The sequence below is a fragment of the Lepus europaeus genome, chromosome 14, assembly GCF_033115175.1.
Source record: "Lepus europaeus isolate LE1 chromosome 14, mLepTim1.pri, whole genome shotgun sequence".
Classification (NCBI taxonomy): domain Eukaryota; kingdom Metazoa; phylum Chordata; class Mammalia; order Lagomorpha; family Leporidae; genus Lepus; species Lepus europaeus.
This window is the reverse complement of record NC_084840.1, coordinates 94,659,852-94,684,364: the sequence shown is the minus strand read 5'-3', so window position 1 is coordinate 94,684,364 and position 24,513 is coordinate 94,659,852. Positions and strand designations below refer to the sequence as shown.

Sequence of the window (24,513 nt, the reverse complement as noted above, 5' to 3'; positions counted from 1 at the left end):
CCCTGTTTGCTTCTATGCGTGCACGTATTGGACTTAATCCAGGTTAATAAAAATAAAGCCGCAGGAGAGGTATGGGTGGTAGGATATTGAGGCTACTGGCTACCGGCATCTTAGTGGTTGAAAGTACATAAAAAACACGAAGGCGGAAGGCAAACAGCAAGCAGTCATGAAACATAACAAGCTCCCTCGGTCTTTATTAGTGTGAAGGAAGCTAGAATCTAACAACAATTCCCCACATATGGTTCAAAGACAAAGGCTTCTTAGTTACTCTGTGTTTGCTCCTTTGAGGAAGTAAGAAAAAAAAAAAACAAAACAGCTGTATTGGCACCCATGTTTATTTTCCGTTAAAACCCCATCCATTAGAAAATGTCTCATTAAGCCGTAAAAATGGGGGAAAATGTTATTCCCTAAAAAAAAAAAAAAAAAAGCTTGTTTCCTGTAGCACCTTGGATTCCGAGGTCAGTGTGACAAGGACACTTAGAAACACCCCCCATCCAGGCCCTGTGTTCGAGTTCAGGACGTGACCCGCTGTCCTGTGCTCTGATGTCACAGGAAGACCTAGACTTGCTGAGCTCTGAGCACTGGAACCACACCCAACTGCCGTCTGCCGCGTGCAGTACATCAAAAGATGCAGCTTACACGCGAGGGCCTTGCAGCCATTGTATTTGTCTTAATTAACACTCAGGGTATGCGCCACGGTTGAGCCTGTCCACGCAGACGTGACGGGCTGTCATCACCTTGCCGGAGCGCTTGTCACAACATCGTTAGGATGCGCGGTGCGTGCTGTCAGACACATGCAAACAAGCCAATCCGGCCCGCCCACCGGTCCTTTCTCTCTTGTTCGGACCATGAGAACCTCGTAGATGGGCTTGAAGCTGGAGCTTCCTGATGCTGGGGAACAGTACCAAAATAGTCAAAGCAGTTGAGTGACAACTATCTGAGTTAGGGTGGGGCATTCCTGGGAGGAGGCTTGGAGGGCGATGGCCAGATCTGGTGGACGGAGCTTGGGGCGTGGAGTTCTGAGTCTCCAGGGTGCAGTGTTTGATTTGGAACCTGTCCAATGGAAGCATGGCTTTCTCTCCTTGAGAACTTTTGCCGAGAATACAGTGTAACTTTTTTTCTCTTTCCAAGGTGGCCGGAGCGGACAAACTCTGCATGGAAGCAGCGGTCCGTGCGAGGGGACGACGTCATCTGGGAGTTCGTGCCGACGGTTCTTACGTCCTCAGACCCGGTATTTTTCTTTACCGTGCTCGCTGATCACGCAAATGTGCTGAAACAAGTGAAACGTTAAAATGCATTGGTTTCTTCACAAACTGAGTGTAGGAAAAGGTCAGACCATAGCAACAGAACGCCATCGTGTAACTGGTTACTGTCCATTGAAATGTGTGTCTTTAGATCTCTGTGTATAAACTCGAAAGAGACTGTTGGTATGTGTTGATGCAGAGCCCTGACCCAAATCTGACTCCACAGGACCCTGTGCCCTCTAAGTGCAGCCCTGGTTGACCGGTGAACTGACCACCACTTGGGCAGAGGGGCAGACAACAGTGGCCGACACAACATGCACTCTCACTTGCCCCCTCTAGGGTAGTAAGTGATGCGTTCGCAATATTCCGATTGCACAAGCAATCCTTTCACTGTGACAAGGGAGTCGTTGGTAGGGCCCTAGGGTCACCCAGAGAATCCGAGGCGGAGCTGGCTCAGCTGCAGGGACGGCAGCCTTGGTGCGGTGGATGCTGTCGGGGCACTGCTAGGATGGTGGCTCTCGGGCCGCTGGGACCTTTGGTGTAAGTTTCTCCTCTCCAGGCCTGGGACACCGGTGGGTCTGCTCTGGGTGAGACCTCTACCTCCAGGTCACGCGATGTTGGCCGGGGTTATACTGTGAGACCATTTCCCCAAAAGGGGAGACTGCATGTCACTCTAACTGGGACCTTGTAGATTTCAAGCATGGATGTGAAATAGTTTCTAGAATGTCCGCTACTGTTCTGACTATGGGGAAAAAGCAGCTTGGAGTCCTAGTGATGTTTCTTTAGTTCAAAGCAAGATAATCGATATGAGCCTCCATCATTCTAACACCTGCCTGGCAGTGGTGGGAATCGATGGGATTCATGGACACAAAGTATCTGGCCCGGAAGATACCCCCTAATCACTTGCTAAATGATGCCGCTGTTAAGCTCTTAGGAACAGGGGCCGAGGTATTTGCATGCAAGACTTACATTCAGATCTCTGAAGTACTCGTTGTAATCCAAGGCATATCCCACCACAAATAAGTTAGGAATCTCGAAGCCAACATCTTAGCAGAGAGAGAGAGGGTGGGGGGAAAAACACCAGCATTTAGAGTATATCCAGGCACAGTCACCACATCTGTCATTGGTGCTCATACTGTAAGGGACCGAGCCCGAGAGAGGCCTGGACCAAAAAGACGACCCACGGAGACACGGTGAAGCAGCAGGCGCATTCGTCCGATGGACAATGATAAATGGCGTTCAGAATTTAGAAAGAGCTCAGGAGGCCCCCTGGAGAGCAAGAGGTACGTATGAGTTCGTCCTGTGGCCCCCAGGATGACGTAACACCAAAGGAAACGCTTGGAAAAGCAAAAAGGGCAGCTCAGCCGGAAGGCGCCAGATCCCTGCAGTCCATGAACAGGTGCACAGGACGCACTGGGCCCCGGGCGCTCGTGTGCTTGGCTGGTTCATGGGCTCGGGAAAGCAAAACCTAGGAGCTAACGGGAGAGGAAACGGGATTGTGCCTTTGAGAAGTGCTCAGGATTGTTTTGATAGTGGGCTTTGGGGCCACCGTGCAGAGGATGTTAACGAAGACTTGAGATGGATTTAGAGGCAGTACAAGGTAGCAGATTAAGCAAAAAGGAGAATTCACTGAAAGCAGGGGAGTTTTAGTGGAGAGGATTCTTAAGGAATAGACACAGCTCTCCTTTTCAGAGTTTTTTATTTATTTTTATTTTTTAGCTTTATTTGGAAGGCAGACAGGCAGATTGCATCCACTGGTTCACTCCCCAAAGGGCCACAATGGTCCAGCCTGAAGCCAGGAACCAGGAATGCCATCCTGGTCTTCCATGTGGGTAGCAGGGACCCAAGTCCCTGGGCCATCTTCCCCTGCCTTCCCAAGGTCATAGCGCTGCTATGCCACAACGCTGGCCCCTCTTCAGAGGTCTTGAGACAATACATGTCCCTTGGTCCAGCGATGCTCAAACATTTTCAGGATTTCACAGTCTTCCCAGTCTGTGTACAACAGTCATCAAAGAGGAGCTGCGGTACAGCCAGTGCACCTGTCGCAGCTACTCCGCCACCATTCCCAACACTGTGACCAGGGATGCTTGGGAAACACAGACAAGGCAGAGGTTACATAAAGACATCTGAGGACCAGTCAAGGATGAGAAAGGAACAAAAAATAGCAAGCCTCAGAAATCCAGAGAGAAAGAGGTTTCTTAAAAAAAAATTTATTTGAAAGGCAGAGTGAGGAGAGAGAGTTTCTATCCACTGGTTCACTTCCCAAATGCCTGCAATAGCTAGGGCTGGGCCAGGCTGAAGCCAGGAACCAGGAACTCCGTCCAGGTCTCCCATGTGGGTGCAGGGGCCCAAGCACTTGGGCCATCTTCCACTGCCTTTCCCAGGTGCATGAGCAGGGAGCCGGATCGGAAGTGGAGCGGCTAGGACTTGAACTGGCACTGATACGGGCTGCCAATGTCTTAGGTGGCAGCTTAGTATGCTGCTGGCCCTGAAATGGAGACTCTAAGCTAGCTAAAAGATGGGTAAACCCTAGGATCTAACAACAGCAATGACTTTTGAGGAAGCAGTGCATTCCCAAGGATAGGCCTGGCAATTCAGGCTGGGTGAATGCGAGCCCAAAGGCAGCTGGGAAGAAACCCTGTGATGTCACGGAAGGAGAGGAGGCCCATGGAACAGCGTGATCATTCGCTAGCAAGCCAAGTCCATTTTCTTATCTGTAAAATGGGTATAACAGAGAGCAGCTGGGAGGCTGAATGAGCCTGTGTCCATACAGCTCTTAGAAGAGTGGCACAAGAGGAAGTTCTCCCTACTGTTAGCTGCTGCTACTTCATTCATGTTGTTGGAAGCACTGGGGCACAGCAGTGCTGGCATTCTGTATGGGTGCTAGTTCGAGTCCCAGCTGTTCCACTTCTGATCCATCTCCCTGCTAATGCACCTGGGGGTGTTGGCCTGTGTGCATGGGCCCCTACAACCCAAGCAGGAGACCTGGGTGGAGTTCCAGCCCAGTCCTGGCCATTTGGGGAGTAAGCCAGCAAATGAAAGATCCCTTCCCAGTCCCCATTAACTCTGCCTTTCCAATACATAAATCGAAAAAAAAGCTAGGTTTAATATGTTTTCTTATCCATGCAGTAATTACTTGTTTTGTAACTTCATGTAACCATCTCCACATCCAGGTTGTATTCCTGGAACTGATCATGGACAGGAGCACGCTCTAGGGCCCACCTGCCCAGAACCGACAGTCAGCACACGACGGAGCCTCACTGGTAGAATCGAGAGACCCTGCCCGAGGACCCACCCACACCCCGGCTTCTCCATTTCCAGTGTTTGTTCAGCTTGCCGATGGGAGCCGCGAGCAAATGCGAGTTATCACAGTCGGGCTAAAGTGTGTATAAGCCCATACAAGAGAAATCGCTTGAGTGCTAGGATGCTCCCTGCTGAACCTCGGCAGGTCCTCCCAGCCCGAGGGAGGAGAGATGAACGTGCTGTATGTATGCACGCGTGTGCGCACACACACACGGCTGCAGTCCGCAGGGTTGATGCCGTCTGCCAGTGAGGACATTGAGGGACCTGGCACTAGGGGGTTGGGGGAGAGCACGAGGAAGCTGGGGAGGGGAAGGTCAGGCCTCCAGAGCCACATACCACAAACCAGAGATTCTCAAATAGGGAGCACAGCACCTCTACCCAACCCAAGCCACCAGCCCCCACCCGGGCACACTCACAGTTGGGTCGGAAGCTGTCGCTTCTGGGCGTTCTCTTCACCAACAAACTGCCAATAAAACGAAACAATGCTATGGTGATCCCCCAAAATTCTCTGGGAACGGCACTCGGGACTGAACATTATTCGACTATATCCCCCCACCCCCGCCTTTTAATTCATGCGCTGGCTACTGGTGGGGGTGCGGCATGACCGCAAAGGTTCTGGGCAAGAGGAAAGGGCTGGGGCGGTGCTGTCGTATAGCGGGCTAAGCCACTGCCTGTGACGCCTGCGTCCCCAGTGGGCGCTGGCATTCTGTACGAGTGCCGGTTCAAGTCCCAGCTGTTCCACTTCCGATCCAGCTAATGGCCTGGGAAAGCAGAGGAAGATAAACCCTGGACTTGGGCCTCTGCACCCCCATGGGAGACCCGGAAGCAGCTCTGGTGGGTGGAACTTGGCGTGGCCCAGCGCTGACTACTGCAGCCATTTGGGGCGTGAACTAGCGGGTGGAAGACAATCAACAGCTCGCTCTCTGTCACATACACACATATACTCTCTCCTTCTCTCTCTGCCTTTCAAATAAGCAGAAGCTAGAGCAGTTGCACGGGGTTGGCCTGGCTGTTGGCGGACGGGCCGAGCATCCCTCTAGAAACCCCCGGGGCGGGGCATGGCGCGGCGCGGGCCTCACCTGGCCACCTTGATCATGTTGGGCCGGTACGTCCGAATGCTGCTGAGCAGGGCTCGCATGGTCCTCCCGGTCCCTACGACGTCCTTGGCAGAGGGAACAGCACAGTCAGCTACGGGGGAGCTGTGCCTCATTTAGAATGCACCCTCGTTAGAAACGCCGTCCAACTGAGGCCCAGGCGGGAGGCAGAGTGGCCCAGTTATAGATAAGTGCTGCTTTCTGGAAGATCAGTTTTGGGGACCAGGGTGGGGGTGGGGTGAACGTTTTCTCCTTGAGCCTCTTAGCTGTGCTCAAGGGCTAAAGCCGGGCCTCTGAGCGGAGCCCATCTGGGGCCCCGTGTGTTCCTGCAGAGGCTGTGTTTGGCCTGAGGTTAGGGCACACAATGCGTGGCGCATGAATTTTCATGGCCGCGGGATGCCCCACTGAATACGCCCGGTGGATAAGCACCTCCCCCCTCGGCAGCCCCGCTCAATAGAGGACTGGAGGGGCCCGGGCCGCAGCTGGCGACGCCCGTGAATGTCCTCCGGCCGAGAAGCGGCTGGCAGGAGCTGATTATCTGAACAACAGGTCTGAGTGGGACCAGGGCCCGGCTGTGTGTTTGGCTGCGGGGTCTACTTGATGGGGTCTATTAAAGCCAGAGCCGGCACTCCAGATACGCCGGGCAGCACGGAACAAAGGCTTGCCAACAGCCCCCCCAACCGCGCGGTGCCAGCCACTAAGACAGGCGTGTTGCTGAGCAACCAACATGCAGCCATCGCTGGACCCCTCCCTGTGGCCAGGGCCTTGCACTTTCTCCTCCCCCTCCCTCCCTGTTCCTCCTTTGTCTCTTTTTTGTTAAATGGAAAAACAAAAATGTTAACACAGTTTTTCCCTGGGTTGCCTCTTTAAGATTTTTTTAAGTTAATTTGTTTGAGAGAGAGGTCTTCCATCCCCCTGTTCACTCCCCAAATGGTCACAACTGCCAGAGCTGAGCCGATCCAACGCCAGGGGCCGGGAGCTGCTTCCTGGTCTCCCACAAGGGTGCAGGGGCCCAAGCACTTGGGTCACCTTCTGCTGCTTGTCAGGTGCATTATCAGGGAGCTGGATTGGAAGTGGAGCAGCCGGGACATGAACCAGCATCCATGTGGGATGCTGGCACTGCAGGTGGAGGCTTAGCCCACTGTGCCACAGCACCAGCCCCAGGCCGCAGCTTCTAACACACATTGCTGAAGGTATCTGAGGATAGCTTAGTCAATGGGGGTCACAAGCCAAAACAGAATTAAGAGTGCCAGTTCGAATCCGAGCTGCTCTGCTTCTGATCCAGCTCCTGCTAATGGCCTGGAAAGCAGAGGATGGCCCACGTGGGAGTCCTAGAAGAAGCTCCTAGCTTTGGCCTGGCTCAACCCGTTGTTGCAGCTCTTTGGGGAGTAAATCAGCAGATGGAAGATTGATTTCTCTTTTTCAAATAAATCTTAAAAAAAAAAAAAATACATCTGGGGGCCGGTGCTGTGGCGCAGTGAATCAACACCCTGGCCTGAAGCACCGGCATCACATATGGCCGCCGGTTCGAGACCTGGCTGCTCCACTTCTGATCCAGCTCTCTGCTGTGGCCTGGGAAAGCAGTAGAAGATGGCCCAAGTCCTTGGGCCCCTGCACCTGCGTGGGAGACCTGGAAGAAGCTCCTGGCTTCGGATTGGTGTAGCTCTGGCTGTTGCAGCCAATTGGGGAGTGAACCATCGGATGGAAGACCTCTCTCTATGCCTCTGCTTCTCTGTGTAACTCAAATAAATCTTAAAAAAAAAAAAATTACATCTGGGCAGACATGCAGAGAGCGGGAGCTGAGTCCTTGGCCTATTGATGACAAGTTGTGCATTTTAAAACTCACCGTTGGATTCTTCAAGTTCCGGGGTGGAATAGAAAAAGCCAGCTTACCTCGACAATGAGGACGTTCTGAAAGAAACAAGACCCAGGTCTCAGTCTCTCGTAAGTGCGGATCACAGGATACACACACGCTTTGCACACAGTGAGGTTTACGGTGCGCCCCGTGCCAGTGACGACAGGGCGTCAGGGCGCTCCACGCTGGCTGGAAGCTCCGGTCCCTGGGGAACAGCTCCATGTGCCATTGCTAGGAGCCATCTGCAGAGTAGGGGCAGGTTTGTCTACCCTGCCACCCCTCTGAAGAGCTCTTCTCAGATGGCCGTCCCACCTCAGTCCTCAGCGGCCCCACCCAGCGTTCCTTGGGGATGCAAAGCTTGTGTGGGTCACCTGCCCAGCGGTGACAGCCCCCAGGACTCAGCACGCACTCTGGGAGTTTCAACCCGAGACAAGGGTAGGGAGAGGAAGAGCAGGACCGGCCCAGCCCCTTGCCACGAGCTCGCAAAGTGCTCCTCTCCTCCTCCACTGAGAACCCCGGTCAAGCTTCACCCTGATTCTTGTTTGATCTCTCTCCTCCCCACAGGACCCCACTCTCCCTGGGGTGGGGATCCTGTGTGCCCCACCCACTGCCACACACACAGATTCTAGCAGAATGCCTGCTACAGTGGCCTGTGCTGTGGTGTAGCAGGTGAGGCCGCCTCCTGTAGTGCCAGCATCCCGTATGGGCAGTGGTTCGAGTCCCGGCTGCTCCACTTCTGCTCCTGCTCTCTGCTATAGCCTGGAAAGGCAGCAGAAGATGGCCCAAGTGCTTGGGCCTGTACACCCTCTTGAGAAACATAGAAGCAGCTCCCGGCTTTGGATCAACCCAGCTCTGGCTGTTGTGGCCATCTGGGGAGTGAACCAGCAGATGGAAGAACTCTCTCTGCCTGTGCCTAATTCTTTCAAATAAATAAATCCTTAAAAAAAAAAAGCCTGTGTACAGACGCTCAATGATGACTTGCTGAATGGGGGAATAACAACCAATGAAGCTTATTAATGAGTTAAATCAGCCAATTAGGTGGATTAGCAGCAACACATCCGTGATGTTCCCCCAGGTTAGAATACGACCGTGTCACGGGCCAGTCCTGTTAGCCAAATGCAGAGACTCCGACCTCAGGGAAAGCGAGTTTTTCTTTCTTTCCGTGACCTTTCACTTCCCTGTGATTTACATCACATTTAAAAATACTATCAAATCTTACACACTAGATACCTAATGCAAAAGACATTTAATGGGGGGCCGGCGCTATAGCACAGTAGGTTAACACTCTGGCCTGAAGCGCCGGCATCCCATATGGACGCTGGTTCGAGTTCTGGCTGCTCCACTTCCAACCCAGCTCAAGCACTCGGGTCGTCGTCTGCTGATTTCCCAGGTGCATTAGCAGGGAACTGGATCAGAAGTGGAGCAGCCGGGGCTTGAACTGGTGCTTACACAGGATGCTGTAGATACAGGCGGCAGCTTGAGCCACTGCACCACAACACAGACCCCTATTTTATTTGAAAGGTGGAAAGGAAGACTGCCTGTCCACTGGTTCACTCCCCAAATGCCTGCAAGAGCTAAGGCTGGGCTAGGCGGAAGTCAGGAGCCTAAAACTTCATCGGGGTCTCCCATGTGGGTGGCAGGGACCCTGGTACTTGGAGCCATCACTACTGCCTCCCAAGGTGTATCAGCAACAAGTTAGCTTTGGAAGGGGAATCAGGCACTCTGATGTGGGAGTGGCTGGGGGCTATGCCTCACGCTGGCCTTAACTTCGTCCATTTTCAAAGCCATGGAATCCTCCGCTCCACCAGTCCACAGGCAGAGGTGTCCCCTCAGTGTGTTGAACATATTTCCCTGTATTCGCAACCCTCGTTCCACAGCTGTCGGCCGGGATGTGTGATTTTCATTAGAGGGTTAGCAACCACAACACTTAGAGCATGCTGTGGTTAACCGAATTTCCTGATTCTTTGTGCCTCAACTTTACAAAGAAAAGTCCTTCTAAAATATGCAAGCCTGCACCCTTGCCTAATTCAGTAGAGAGCGCTGGACATGAGCGAATCTGATGTGTTTGGGTTTAACAGTTCAGATGCTCAGACAACAAAACCTTCATCTTTGGGAAGATCAGCTTCCGCTCTGAGATGGAGGTGGGCGGGAAGAGGGCCTTGGGGCCCCTTCATCGCTCCTCACTCCCAGCCTACACACTCCCCCACCCCCCAACACAGCCACTCTGCACTCTTCTAGCTGTTTTTCTGGTTGTTACTGCTGTATTTCTAAAAGATAGACGGAGAGGCCAACGTGGCGTTGCCTGTGACGTTGGCATCTCCTATGGGCGCCGGTTCAAGAACTGGCTGCTCCTCTTCTAATCCAGCTCCTTGCTGATGTTCCTGGGAAAGCAGCAAAGGTGGTCCGAGTGCTTGGGCCCCTGGCGCCCACATGGGAGACCCAGATGGAACTCCTGGGTCCTGGCTTTGACCCGGCTCTGGCCGTTGTGTCCATTTGGGGGAAGTGAACCAGCAGATGGAAGGTCTGTCTCCCCCTCCTCTTTCAAATAAATAATTTTTCTAGAAAAGATATATTGAATAATGCATTTCATATACCCATTCCTTTTTAAAAACATTTAAATCATTCATTTTTAGGTTGCCTGTTTTTCAGGAGATTTTCAAGAGTACATGTGTGTCCATTTTTATTACAGATAGCATGTATGTTCCATCATACTTATGAAAGAAAACACATGCTTTCTATAATATAAAATTACAAAAATGATATAGTTTAAAAACAGGAAACTGTAAAGACTTAATTTTTGATGTGTGTTCAAGTCTTTTAAATGTCTACATTAAAATAGATGAAAGGCATTTTTCATTATGCACACCCAACACACTATCACATCCAACAAAAATGATAATTGTGCAATGGACTACAAGGCTTACTGCATGTCCAGATAGCTGAGGCCATGCATTGGAACCAAATGCCCGTGTGATTCAGCCTCCATCCTGTGCTCCTGTCCAACAATTTCAGAGGTCACGCGTGTACTGTCGTGTAGGATACACGAAGACCAAGCTCAGCTCAAGGTTTTCCCTCTTTCCCCTCCTCTCCCTAGCGAGCCCCGCTGTCCTGGGTTACCGTAAGGAACACATTGGCTGATGAAGATTCACCTATATTGCTCGGTCGATCTTGCAGGATTAAGGAGGCTACATGGGTTGATCCATATCTGTGACAACACAAGGGCTTTTCTGAGTTACATCAAATGGTAAATAGCAGAATCACTGAGTGGACACAGAGACAATGTGCAAGGGAGCACTGACGTGGACAAACCGTCTGCTGGGGAAGCCAAGCCACACCGAGAGCTGTGCAGAGCGGCCATCCACACACACTCATCTCCCACAGGGCATAGAGCCCGTCTCCAGGGACACACGCCACTCTCTGGCCTCTCAGTAGCAAAGGCTCACCATCAACAACAGCAACATCTTGGGTACCTCTGGGATGATACTCGAGTCTGCCACATAAAACAAGACGTAGGGGCCAGCGCTGTGGTGCAGCGAGTAAGCCGGGCTCCCACATGGGCACCGGTTCGAGTCCCGGTTGCTCCACTTCCAATCCAGCTCCCTGCTAATGCGCCTGGGAAAACAGCAGAAGATGGCCCAAGTACTTGGGCCCCTGCACCCACATGGGAGACCTGGAAGAAGCTCCTGGCTCCTGATGGGCTCAGCTCCAGCCGTCGCGGCCATTTGGGGAGTGAACTAGCAGAAGGAAGCAGCCAGCTCTGTCTCTCCCTCCCTCTCTGTAACTCCGGTTTTCAAATAAATAAATCTTAAAACAACATCAACAGAGATAGCCTGAGAGTGGAGAGGAAGTGAGTGTCCCAACACTGGAAGCACGTAGCTGGTGCCCAAGGGAATAGGTCTCTTTCTGTTTTAATGTTCCAAGGCGAGAGCCCAGAGCTGAGGGCCCCACACTCATTCTCCCACCATCAGCACTGAGGATGGAGACTGACAGGCCGGAGGTGTTCAAGAGAGACGGGCGGGTGGAACGAGGTTCTGATCTCGTTTCTTCTCTTCCTGTGGCCCCCCACACTTGTGCTACAACATCCTCCCCCAGTTCCCTTACCCCAGCCAGACTTAACGTCTGCCGCTCTCAACTTCCCACAAAGCAGTCCTCTAAAATTCCAATCTTTTTTTTTTTTTTGGAGTGGGCAGCCTTGGAAACATTTTTTTTTTTTTTTCAGAACACACTGTGCCTCTCAAACACTTCCAATCTGATAATAACTCTCATCACCGCGTCGGCGTCGTTTGCCAGTTCCTGTGCTAGTCATCTCATCACACCTAGCTCACTTCCTCCCACAAATCAGCAAATCGCGCAGACGTTCTGTGGGGAATCGCCAGTCCCTTACTCTTGCAGGATTCTGATCGCAGAGCGCCCGGCCTTGGGTTTCCCATCGCAAAAGACAGCCAGAGAGGAAGCAGGAACAATGCAAATGTGGATGAGCAGTTCCTGCTTTGAGCCTTTCAGCTGGCACAGTAATTGGCACAGTGCGTGTCAGGTGGGCATCTGTCACTCCTGCAGGTGGGGGAGCCGGAGGGAGGGAGCGGAGAGGCTGCACCGCGCGCTGGAGCTGTGTCCACGCCAACCTCGCAGGACAGAGTGAGGCACAGCGTGTTTGCTTCGAGGGATAATTCACAAAGCTGCCAGAACTCCCGAGGTGGGGCACTTTCTACGGATGTTCCCAGCCTGGTCAGGCGTGGCGAAGAGGCAGCCAACGTGGGGGCGTTTGGGCAGCTTCTGATGATGATGATGGTGAGAAACGTGTTTGGGGCCGGCCAGGGCTCCCGAAACCCCGCTCTCAACCTGCACTTCGGTGCTCTCCCGTTGCCAGCCTCGGGGCCGTGGCCACGCGCTCGGTCCTGCTCACCCCTTCCCAGGGAGTTCTCTTGACCATGGAATAAAATCGTCTTGCTTTCCTGGATGCATGCGTTTTAGGCAATGCCAGGATTCAATCAACTCTGCTCACCAGGCCGAGCGTGGACGCACGGAGGGACAGCTCTTAATGCGAGCCCTGAGCAGCCCGTTCCACCCCAGCACCGAGGGCTCCCTTTTATTCTATAGCAGTGACCTAGTGAGAGCCATGACTCAGCTGGGCCTGCAGGAAGGAGAGAGAGAGAGAGATGGGAGAGGAGTGTGCACAGAGGCGCTGTCTAGTCTTCTCGCTCTGAATAGTTCACCCCCAGGCTGCAGGGGCTCCCCAGAAGTTACACAGGCTGTGGGCCTGGTCCTGTCTCTACTTACTTCTTTCATAAGCGAATGTGAATGATAAAATCCTTTCTTGCCCACCCACCTCCTGGTAACTCTGCAGCGGCTCCTTGGGACGCCTCTCCACTCCTTGGCTTCGGATACTGCTCAGTTAGTTCCAGTGCTCATGTGGGCTGCACCTGCGTTTCCTGTCCCTCGCTCTCAGACTCCCATCCTCCCACGAGATGCATTGGCTCCACGCGCGGCTCCACGGCATCCACCTCCACTCGGAGATTTTCTGTAACTCCCCTCGGTGCCTCGGAGTCAGTTAACTCGTTGTGGACACACCCAAGGTATTCTCCAAGCCAGAACCCGATGGACATTTCCAGGTTGTTCTTATCACTTCCTCTGGTCCACTCCTCTCCTCCAATCTGCCACCTGCCCCGTCCCCTCCCCCCCCTCCATTCCATCCCACTCTTCCTCTCTCTCCTCTGTGTTCCTTCCAGACCTGCTGGTCCCCAGGAGGCCTCACGTCCTCTCTATGACCATCGCTGCCCCCAGGAGGCCTCCTCCTTGGGAGAGCCCCCTGGAGCCCTTCCCTGGGTGCCGTTGGAGCAAGCACACAGCGAGAACGTGACCCAGATGCAGGTCTGTCCAGCGATTGCTGCGATGGACACAGACTACGGGAGGAGGGGGTGGTGTGCAAGGATCCCTCCACCCCGCACCGTCTGTGTCGGGGTCTCAGAGCGCCTTCCACTGCTGTCCAACCAAGCAGCCGCCAACGGACAGGAGCCTCTTCCCTCCCTCTCTCTTCCAGAAGTGGACTCGGCACGATGGCAACATTCTGAATGTGGATTCTGCACGATGGACGCAGCCTGGCCGCTGACCGAATTGCAAGTTCACTCAGATCTCGGGGGACGGCCTGTCTGGGAGAGGCTGTGGAACAGTGGCCGCGCCAGGCCACACAAATGCCCTCATCTGTTTCATGGAAAGGCAGGCCCAAGTGTTCCGTGGAATTTTCTTCCAGTCTTCCATGCTCAGCTGGGTTCAGCCTTCACTTCCTCTGTCCCCCTGGGACTCCTGTACCCAGAAGCCCCTCTGCTTATTTTGTTATTTGAAAGGCAAACCCAGAGGGAGGGAGGGAGGGAGGAAGAGAGAGAGGGAGAGAGAGAGAGAGGGAGAGCAAGCGAGCAAGTGAGCCCGCACCATCCCATCTGCTGGTTCACTCCTCAAATGCCCACAACAGCCAGGGCTGGGCCAGGCTGAAGACAGGAGCAAAGAACTCCGTCTTGGTCTCCCTCACCAGTGGCAGGGACCCAAGTACTTGGCCGTCACCTGCTCCCTCCCAGGGAGTGCCTAAGCAGGAAGCTGGACTCAGACGCAGAGCTGGGACTTGAACCCAGACACTGTGCCATGGGATGCCAGCATCCCGAGAGGTGTCTTGCTGAACACCGGCTCCTAGCGCTCTCTTCTGATGACAGCCCGGGCACCCTGACCTGCAGCCTTTGAGCTTGTGTTGCTGCTCTCCCACTCTCAAAGAAAGGGGCCGTGCTGAGCGCACTCACTCTCCAACAAGAAGGAAGTTGGGTCTGTTAGGAAGAGCAGGACCACGGTCCCACAGGCCGATTTCCTCCTTGGATTTATTGTGGAAACACAGGGCAAGGTGTTTCCCTTGGGAATCCTAGCCGGAAGGTAACATCACAGGATGTCGTGCTAAAATGACCTCTCCTACAAAGGCCATGTGCTCCAGGGCTGTTCGAAGCTACAAACTCCTGGGAGCCCCTGTGAGTATTTTCGCGCTCCAGGAAGTGAACCTGTGCGCTTGCTGCAGTCACATCAAACGGTGGCCTAGTGATGCAGTCATATCAACATGTCAATTCCAATTTCTAGGGAACGAATTCTTTACTGGGGGCAGCTTAGCACTTGGGAGAGTCCCAGTGGCTCCTGAAGTTATTACGCGGGTTTTTATCAAACGCGGCTGCTGTCCTGTTTCCCCATCTGGTTGTTGTGACAGCAACCACCCCAGGCCTGAGAGACTGAGCTTGCGCATTGGACGGATCCCTTTTCCTTAGAAAGCTGAAGCTGTGCAGGGACACTGAATACAAAACAGCTCAGCACAGGTGGACGCGAACACATCGTGCCTCGCTCTCTCTTGTTCACGGCAATCGCGCATCTTGAATCGCATCCCGCAGAGATCTCTGGCTTCACAAAGCAACTCTCCGTTTGGAGAGAAGTGTTTACAGCCAGGCTCCAAATAGACCTTCCACAAAGCCACGGGGTGGGGGGCACTGGCAGGCCTGCCACGCCCAGTTAAAACTGGGAGTGTCTCCCCATTATCCAGCAGGCTGCATTCTTTTTTTTTTTTAATAGGAAAGAGGTCAAGGGCCAAGAAGCGCGTTCGTGGGAAGCTCTGTGTTCTTCCCTCCCTAAATGCTGCACAGGTCAGTGGCCTGCAGAACTGTCCCACGCAGGTGCAGGGAGGACTCCTTTTCAGCAGGTGCCTGCAAGAGTAAGCAGACAGGGAAGAAAACGAGGTGCGCCGTTGGACACGGGTGGGAGGGAAGCAGAGAGAGGCAGGATTTGGTCTGCATCAGGACCAGGAAGGTTTCTGGTAGGTAGGATTCAGCAAGGAGCAGTCACAGGGCCGGTGTTGGGATGTAGCAAGGTAAAGCCCCTGCCTGCAGTGCCGACATCCCATATGGATGCCGATTCGCGTCCCAGCTGCTCCACTTCCACTCCACCTTCCTGCTAATGTGCCTGGGAAAGCAGCAGCGGATGGCCCACGTGCTTGGGCCCCTGTACCCACGTGGGAGACCCAGAAGAAGCTCCTGGTTTTAGCCTGGCCCAGCCCTGGCTGTTGTAGCCATCTGGGGAGTGAACCAGCAGATGGAAGATCTCTCCTCTGTCTCTCTCTGTACCTCTGTGACTCTCACTTTCAAATACATAAATAAATCTTTAGAAAAAGAAAGGAACAGTTATTAGAAGGACTGCCACATCCATTTGCGTGGCTTCGCAGGCCTGGGAGCGCCAGTGCTGACCCAAGACGGAGGTCACGGATGTCCAGACATCACCAAGACTACTGAGCATATGGACCAACCTTGCCAGCCAGGGTTGAGAGATCCTCTCCTCCAATGATCTGCATCTCGCCCATGGACTGATCGTTCTGCAGGAAAGGGGCGAGAGAAAGGAAGGTGATATTTTACCGCCCAAGAAAACCCTGCATGCACATTTCCCCATCTGCCCAGTGTGAGTGGCCAGATCACGCCTTACAAATATAGCACACGTGCCGGGTAGGGAACCACGGTTGCCTGTGGTTACCAAGAGCCTCTCTCCTGCTCCTGCAGTTGAGGCAAAGCTGCCCGACTGGCTGGCAGGAGGGCCTGAGTGCGGAGCGGGAGGCCTGGGGTGACACAGGGTAAAGGACCCTAATCTGGAAGCAAAATGCAGTGGACAGTGCCTGGGTGAATGGAGAGACAGCCAGAGCTGGGGCCTGGGCTGGCCAGGGGTGGGGCTGTGACAGCCCCGGAAGAGGGTCAGGCATCTATCGGCTCGGCCACCAAGCCCTAGCTGGAGGCCTGCAGTGCAGAGCTATCTGGGTCTGGCTCCCTGAGACCCGGGGGCCGCCTCAGCCCCCTTGCTGGAGGTGGACGAAAATCTAACAGGCCTTGGGCCACCAAGCCTGCCCTGAGGCCTCCTACAATGAAGAGTCCGCCATTCTGGCAACACGAGGCCCAGAACCACACTTAGGAGACTTGCTTTGGACTTGAGAAGGGGAGAAAACAGGACAGTGACCTCCCACCTGCAGGCCCCCTGCCCAGCCGCCTCTGATGCAGGCCTCCCGTGCAGGCGGTAGGAATGCAGGCCACCGAGCAGTCAGCTGCTGCCTCCCAGGCGCTCCATGGCAGGTACCTGGAGTCAGGAGCCAGAGCCGGGCAGGGAACCCAGGCTCTCCGGTGTGGGATGAGGGTGTCTCAACTGCTACCATCTCGGAGAGTTTTTCATCAAATGCCGTTCATGTTTGGGGTCATTCACTTTCCCCGTGTTTGTGTGTGGTGCATCACCCTTCCCTAACCAAACCCCCACAGCAGGTAAGCAAACAAGCAAACAAAACCCCTGGCCCATTAAATAAACCAAGCACATGCAGAACTGGGTCCCACTGCCCAACACCACTAACCACTAACCACCACTAACACGGCTAACCACTGCGGCTCATGCCCTACCAGATCAAAGTGAGTTTCCAAATCATTCTACTGCTATCATCTGTGTTCTGTTGAACGTTTATTCCACTGGTGGTGGTGGTGGTTAAAAAACAAACACAAGACATTCAAAAGCTAAATAACACGTTCAAGGCCACACAGCGTTTTGCCAAGCAAGTGTTTCTGAGAAGGCTTCGCTGAGACCAAGTTATAAACATGTTTTTAATATTGCGTTTGTCCTGAACCCATCTGGAATCTGTATCTTCCAAGTGTGGACAGAGTCCACTGTCCCAACACCATTTATTGAGTTATTATTTTTCCCTGCTAGTCTGAAATGTCATTTTTATCAGGACCTTCGTTCTCCCATATAAGTTTCTATAATTGTCCAATCTAACCTGCCTATTCCAACATTAATTAACCTAACACACATCCAGTTAATTAACCTAACCTGTCTATTCCAACTCCCAAATCACACTGTTAGAATTATCATCGCTTTTAAATAATTTTTAATAACTTGTCATGCAAGTCCCATGTTCTGATCCTTTTTAAAAATTTTCTCCATGACTTTTATATACTGTCTTGTCTAGTGGATTGCTAGAAAGATCAAATGAATTCACACATCTGGAATACTTTTTAAAAATACTTACTTAGGGGGCTGGCACTGTGGTATAGCAGGTAAAGCTGTCGCCTGCAGCACCGGCATCCCATATGGGCACCAGTTCGAGTCCTGTCTGCTCCACTTCCAGTCCAGCTCTCTGCTGTGGTCTGGGAAAGCAGTAGAAGATGGCCCAAGTGCTTGGGCCCCTGCACCCACGTGGGAGACCCAGAAGAAGCTCCTGGCTTTGGATCGGTGCAGCTCCAGCCACTGCAGATGGAAGACCTCTCTCTCTCTCTCTCTCTCTCTCTCTCTCTTACTCTCCTTCTTTGTGTAACTCTCAAATAAATAAATAAATCTTTAAAAAAAGATTTATTTGGAAGGCGGAGAGGGGAGAGACAGCAAGTAAGTGAGCTCTTTCATCAGCTGGTTTACTCTCCAGATGGCTACAACGCCTGGGGCTGGGCCAAGCCGAAGCCAGGAGCTTCTTCCAGGTCTCCCACGTGGGTGCAGGGGCCCAAGCACTTGAGCCATCTTCTGCTGCCTTCCCAGGCCATTAGCAGGGAGCTGGATCAGAGCTCCAAGCAGAGCAGCTGGGACTTGAACTGGCGCTTCGACTTGGGATGCCAGCATCGTAAGGAGTTGGTCAACCCCCTATGTCACAACACTGTCATTAAGGGAATTAAAAATAGATTCACACTGTTTGTCAACAAAAAACCTCGATGAGGGTGTCGCTCTGACGTACGAGAGAAGCCAACGTGCACAGGTTGCGAGTGACAGCCCAAGTTACCCACGTGCACTGTTGTGAGCAGCTTGAGCTCACGAGGCCCTGGGGAGCTCAAGCACACAGGGTACCACCGTGTCCTCCGAGTCCTGGCTGGTGGTCACTCACGCCACCCCTCGCCGTCCTTCTCCACATGGAGAATCGGACTCTTCCCCCAAGGCTCGCCAGGTGCCGTCTCTTCCAGGGAGCTTTCTGAGCGTGCGCTGGATGCCACCTGCTACTGCATCCCAGCAGCCTGCTCTGTGGATCGGGGGGTTCGCAAGGCAGCCCGGGATGTTCTGAGAATGCAGCCCTTGCCAGGCGAGCGGGCGCTCTCAGCCCCAGAGGCTGGCACGTGTGGCTCCACCCACCTGAGACCCCCCAGTCGTCACAAGCAGCTGCTTTTGTCTTAAGATCTTGCTCCGGTGGCCCCGACCCTGAGGGTGCCAGCTGCCAGGAGACAGCAGAGGCCGGTGCTGTAGTGGGTAAAGCCTCAGCCTGTGATCCCGGCATCCCTTGTGGGTGCTGGTTCAAGTCCCGGCTGCTCCACTTCCGACCCGGCTCCCTGGGAAACCTGCAGAAGATGGCCCAAGTGCTTGGGCCCCTGCACCCACATGGGAGACCTGGAAGAAGCTCCTGGCTTTGTCCTGGCCCAGCCCTGGCTGTGGCAGCCATTTGGGGAGTGAACCAGTAGACAGAAGATCGCTTTCCCTATCTCTAACTTTGCCTTTCAAATAAACAAACCTTTAAAAAAAAAGAAATCAAAACTATAAGCAAACACATATGAGAAAATATCTATAAAGCTAAATCAAGGGACAGGAATGAAGCTGCCTTGAGCAACATGGGAGATGGAAAGACTTTTTTTAACATTTATTTATTTAATTTGGAAGTCAGACTTACAGAGAGAGGGAGAAAGAGATCTTCCATCTGCTGGTTCACTTCCCCCAGATGACTGCAATGGCAAACTCTGGGCCACGACAAAGCCAGGAGCCAGGAGCTTCATCCAGGTCCCCCGTGTGGGTGGCAGGGGCCCCACACACTCAGGCCATCTTCCATTGCTTTCTCCAAGGCCATCAGCAGAGAGCTGGATCGGATGTAGAGCAGCCGGAACTCAGAACTGGTGCCCACCGAGGATGCCAGCATCCTAAGTGGCTGCTTTACCCAGTACGTTATGACCACGGCCCCTCCTTAATAATTTTTTAAAAATGTCAAAATGTCATTGCAAAAAGCCAAGTACATTTTCAGCATATGAAAACACGGATTATTGGTATCTTAATATTGGTATCTTAATATTAATATCTTAATATCTTTTTTTTTAAATATTTTGACAGGCAGAGTGGACAGTGAGAGAGACAGAGAGAAAGGTCTTCCTTTGCCATTGGTTCACCCTCCAATGGCCGCCGCGGCTGGCGCGCTGTGGCCAGCGCACCACGCTGATCCGAAGGCAGGAGCCAGGTGCTTCTCCTGGTCTCCCATGGGGTGCAGGGCCCAAGCACTTGGGCCATCCTCCACTGCACACCCTGGCCACAGCAGAGAGCTGGACTGGAAGAGGGGCAACTGAGACAGAATCTGGCGCCCCAACCAGGACTAGAACCTGGTGTGCTGGCGCCGCAAGGCGGAGGATTAGCCTAGTGAGCCGCGCGCCGGCCTAATATCTTAATATCTTAATGAAGCATGCATTTTGAAAGCCAAGTTCACAATTGGAACCAGGAAAAATAAACCATACACACACACACACACACACACATGAGTGCCCGTTCTCCCTACAGCGCAGCTCATCTGAAAACACACATCCACACTGTGTCTCCCACCTCCAGCCTGCTGCACTTTGCAAACATGACGAGAGTCTCTTTGGAGACAAAGCAGCTTTCTGTGCCATGACCGTGACATACTGCTCCACCGTGACCGGCATTCACTGACCCCTCCCAGCCTGCAACGGGGGACAGGTGAGCCAGGAGCCCTTGCCCCTGCCCAGTGGACAAAGCAAAGGGGACCCAGAGGCTGCAGGGAGTGGGGCTCACAGGGAGGCCCCCAGAGAAAGAAAGGAGAGGAGGCTGGGATGGACTTGACTTTGCGTTGGCAGTGATGAGACCCAGCAAGGAGGAAGCTCAGTTTAAAAACAGCTTGGCGACTTTGCTCTCTGCGCCCGAGACCCTGAGCCAGGAGAGCCTTCTGTCTTCAGCCTTGGGATGACTTCTTGTTTTGATTCAAATTCTGCTTTTAAATCATGGAGCGGGACAAGCAGCAGTCCAGGGACACGTCGGGAGGACCCCGAAGACTTCAGCAATGTCTGTCTTTAAAATGATGCACGAGGGGGCCGACACTGTGGCTTAGTTGGTGAAGCCTCCGAGGGGAGAGGGGAGAGGGGAGAGGGGAGAGGGGAGAGGGGAGAGGTCTTCCATCCACTGGTTCACTCCCCAGATGGCCTCAACTGCTTGCACTGATCCACAGCCAGGAGCCAGGAGCTTCTTCCAGGTCTCCCACTGGATGCAGTGGCCCCAGGACTTGGGCCATCTTCTATGGCTTTCCCAGGCCATAGCAGAGAGCTGGATGGGAAGTGGGGCAGCGGGGACTCAAACTGGTGCCCATATGGGATGCTGGCACTGCCGGCGGCAGCTTTACCCACTGTGCCACAGCCCCTGTCCCTTTCTTCTAAAAGACTTGTGTATTTGAAAGGGAGAGTTTCGGAGGGAGAGGAACACACCCCCACACGCACACACACAAGTCTTTCATATACTGGTTTACTCCCCAGACGCCCTCAATGGCCAAGTGCTCAATCAGGCCAAAGCCAGGAGCAAGGAATTCCATCTGGGTCTCCCCCATAGGTGGCAGGGACCCAAGTACTGGAGCCACCACTTGCTGCCCCCCAGGGTGTGCAAGAGCAGGGAGCTGTGTGGACGTGGGGGAGCTGGGATCCAAACCGTCACTGTCACTGCAATGGTGGGATGTGGGCATGCCAAGTAGCGGTTTGACCCACTGTGCAAAGTAACGCAACACATCTAGTATACACCTCTAACACACTGGGCTGTCCACATAAGTCAAAACATCCCGACCTAAGAATACGTAATGAGGTCCAGCTTAGATGGGCCCATACAAGGGAAGGAATTATGACCCCTCCCCCCCATAATGACTTGAGCACCCACTGGACACCTGTGCCTGACTCTTCCTCTACTTCACCTGGAAAGTGGCCGCTGGGGTCCAACGCCTCCTACAAAACCCTAGGAGGTGGGGCCTGGGGTGAAGAGGGTGGAGCCCTCATGAACGGGATTAGTGCCCTTAGAAAAGAGGCCCAGGGAGCTGCTGCCCCCCACTGCCCGCTGTGAGGACACAAGGAGCAGGTGTCCTCAGCACCCTGGCCTGGGCTCCCCAGCCCACATTTCTGCCACTAAAATCCACCCGGGCGGTGGTATGTGATAGCCGTCTGAAGGGACTAAGGCAGTACACATCTGCTCCCGAAAGTTGACCAAAGGGCACTGGCACTGTGGCGTAGTGGGTAAACCCACCACTTGTGGTGCCAACATCCCATACAGGCGCCGGTTCAAGTCCCGGCTGCTCCACTTCTGATCCAGCTCCCTGCTGATGTGCCTAGGAAAGCAGCAAAAGATGGTCCAAGTGCTGGAGCCCCTGCACCCACTTGGGAGACCCGGATGGAGCTCCTGGCTCTTGGCTTCAGCCTGGTCCAGCTGTGGCTGCTGTGGCCATTCGGGGAGTGAACCAGTGGATGGTTCTGTCTCTCCCTCTCTAACTCTGCCTTTCAAATAAATAAATCTTCTTAAAAGTTAGTGTAAGGAACTACTAACATGTGCAAGCACTGTGAAACATAGAACAAGTTTTCCATGTGCAAGAAAGTATTAGTAATATCTTTAGGTATAAAACAGTGCTGGGGGAATGCAGTTATGTGAAAGACACAGAAAATGGAAGCCATACAGAGGGTCAAATATCATCATCCACTGCGACTACTTTTTACACGCATGGGCTCTGCTCGGACTTCCCAGGGCCTCCAACCGAGACACGAACAAGACGTACGTAAGACGTGCAGAGAACAGAGGGCTCCGAGAGAGCCCCGTTTCCAAGAGGAGGAGCTGGCTTTTTTGATGGAGGCATGCTGATTGGCAGGGCAAGCCTGCAAATTCCTTCAGGATTAAGTCATGTCTTCAGAACTGGGTGGGGCGCTGAGCTCTGAATTATTTTTTTTCTCCTCCACTGGAGGCCAGGGCTTGGGAAGCTGCAGCCCGCGTGTGAATGCGTTGGGTGGTCTTGGGAAAATTCCGCGGCAGCAGCGCCACACCCCCAAGAGCACATGTGTTTGTGCACAGGCTTCAGGCAAACGCTGCACGCCATGCGTGTGTCAGGATCACAGCGCAGGGGACGCTCGGGGATCCCGAAGGCAGTGAGACCGCGGGGCCAGCCGAGAGAGGGCAGGCGCCAGGGCTGGGAGCGAGGCTCCCTTAACTCACCTGGGGAGACAGGCCGATCCTGGCTTTTGCAGGATGATCTGAGTCTGAGTCTCCAGACGCATGACCTCTGTGCTCTGCAGGTCAGCCCCGCCCACACAGCGCTGTTCTGTGCAGCATCCAGGTCCTGTTTGTGCACACGGACGCCTGCTCCTCTCCCCCCGCCCCCCCCCCCAACAGTGTGCCCTGGCCACTGGCTGAGGAGCACCGGGCTCTGTTTACTGGAAGGGGCTGGGGCGGGAAGACGTTGATGGAATGGGGGTGGCAGGAAGACGGAGACGGAGAGGGATGCCTGCTCCATCCAGCTCCTCTGGGCAAAGCTTTCAAAGGAGCTGAGGATGTAGGATGGGGAGGCCAGGAGTTCAGGATCGTTGAGGACCCCTGTGCCTGCGAGAAACCCAGCCCTGCCCTGGTTCCACCGGACTAGCAGCTGGGGCAGGGCCCTTGGCACACACCTGGGTGCTCTTATGACAGGAAAAGGCCTCACCGATGACCCAGGACGAGACTTCTCGGGCAGAAACACAGGGCTGCTGTAGGGGCTGGCGAGAGGGGTGCTGGATGCTCATCAGTGGCTGTGGCTGACGGGACAACTACTTAGGGACACAGGCGAGGACCCATCTGGGGACCCTGAGAAACAACTGGTGAATTGGGATGGTGGGAAAAGTTCAACCCAAATTCACTGTACAGCGTGCACACTCACGAACGGACCCAACAGTATTCACCGACTGTCAAGGCTGTAGCTAAAACCCACACAGAAGGCAGCCGTGGGCTGCGGCGTCTCAGCCAGCCATCCAGAGTTCAGAGCATTTCCGCTTGGTTACGCAAAGCTCATCTGCTCCCAAATCCGTGACATCTGGGCAGGTGCTGTGGAGGCCGAGCTGCTGCCTGGGGCGCCTGCGTCCCATCTGGCTGTGTCTGGGATCAAGTCCCGGCCTCGACTTCCGACCCGGCCTCCTGCTGCTGTGCCTGGGAGGCAGCAGGTGATGGCTCAAGGACTTGAGTCCCTGCCACTCACAGGGAGACAGGATGAGTTCCTGGCTCCTGGCTTCAGCCTGGCCTGGGGACATTTGGGGGAATGACCAGCACATGGAAGATCTCAGTCTCTCTGCCTTTCCAATAAATAAACCAATCTTCAAAAAGACACACACACACACACACACACACCAGGATATCCTTAACATAATAGAGTGGTTGAAATCATTTCCTACCATGGCACTTGTTTTAAGTTTGAAGGAAGTGATGCTTATTGTCATAGTTTTAAAGTTTCATATTACTTTGGATAAACTCCCGTGACTTCTGCTACCTGCCAAGACGGAATAAGATCGGATTATCAGATCGACTCTGTTGCCCTAAGAAGAAGAGAAGCAAAGAGGAGAAACGTGACCACAGTTTCACGATGGCAGACGGCAGATCTCAGCAGCGCCCCCAGAGAGACAGAGAAGCGGGGAGGGGGCCTGTGTGGACCCCCACCGTTGTGTTGGAGTGTTCAGGCCACAACCACGGGAAGCCAAGCCAGGCAGCAGCAGCAGGCTCTGAGTGGAGGAGACAGAGTGGGGAGCCTGGGAAGAAAGGGGCCAGGGTGCTGTGTGCAGGAGCCAGCCGAGTGGCTGCGGAGTATGCCACAGACCCATCGGGGAAACTCAGAGGCCAAGGACTGGAGGGAGCAGAGCACGCCACGGTCAGGACCCAGGACAGTGCCCGTTCCCATCAGCCCCCGCGGGGTCGTGATGGACAGGGCACGGAGCGGCACGCTGGGGAGGCTGTGTCTCCTGGAAGAACAGCCCGTCTT

The 24,513-nt window shown here is 53.8% G+C and overlaps 1 protein-coding gene across 3 annotated transcripts in view; it reads right to left on the bottom strand.

Annotated features, from left to right (window-relative positions):
- Positions 1-273: 273 nt before the first annotated feature.
- Positions 274-24,513, bottom strand: part of PRTFDC1 (phosphoribosyl transferase domain containing 1) — an 82,192-nt gene continuing 57,952 nt past the window's right edge. For 2 of the 3 annotated variants that reach the window (XM_062211470.1, XM_062211473.1), the window contains 6 exons: positions 15,814-15,879; positions 7,535-7,552; positions 5,627-5,709; positions 4,964-5,010; positions 2,214-2,290; positions 274-1,270 (listed from right to left, as the gene is read on the bottom strand). In XM_062211470.1, the coding sequence (XP_062067454.1) occupies positions 1,223-1,270; positions 2,214-2,290; positions 4,964-5,010; positions 5,627-5,709; positions 7,535-7,552; positions 15,814-15,879 (339 nt within the window). In that variant the 3' untranslated portion in view covers positions 274-1,222. The remainder of the gene's footprint in view (positions 1,271-2,213; positions 2,291-4,963; positions 5,011-5,626; positions 5,710-7,534; positions 7,553-15,813; positions 15,880-24,513) is intronic. The other variant, XM_062211472.1, reaches the window with a different exon arrangement.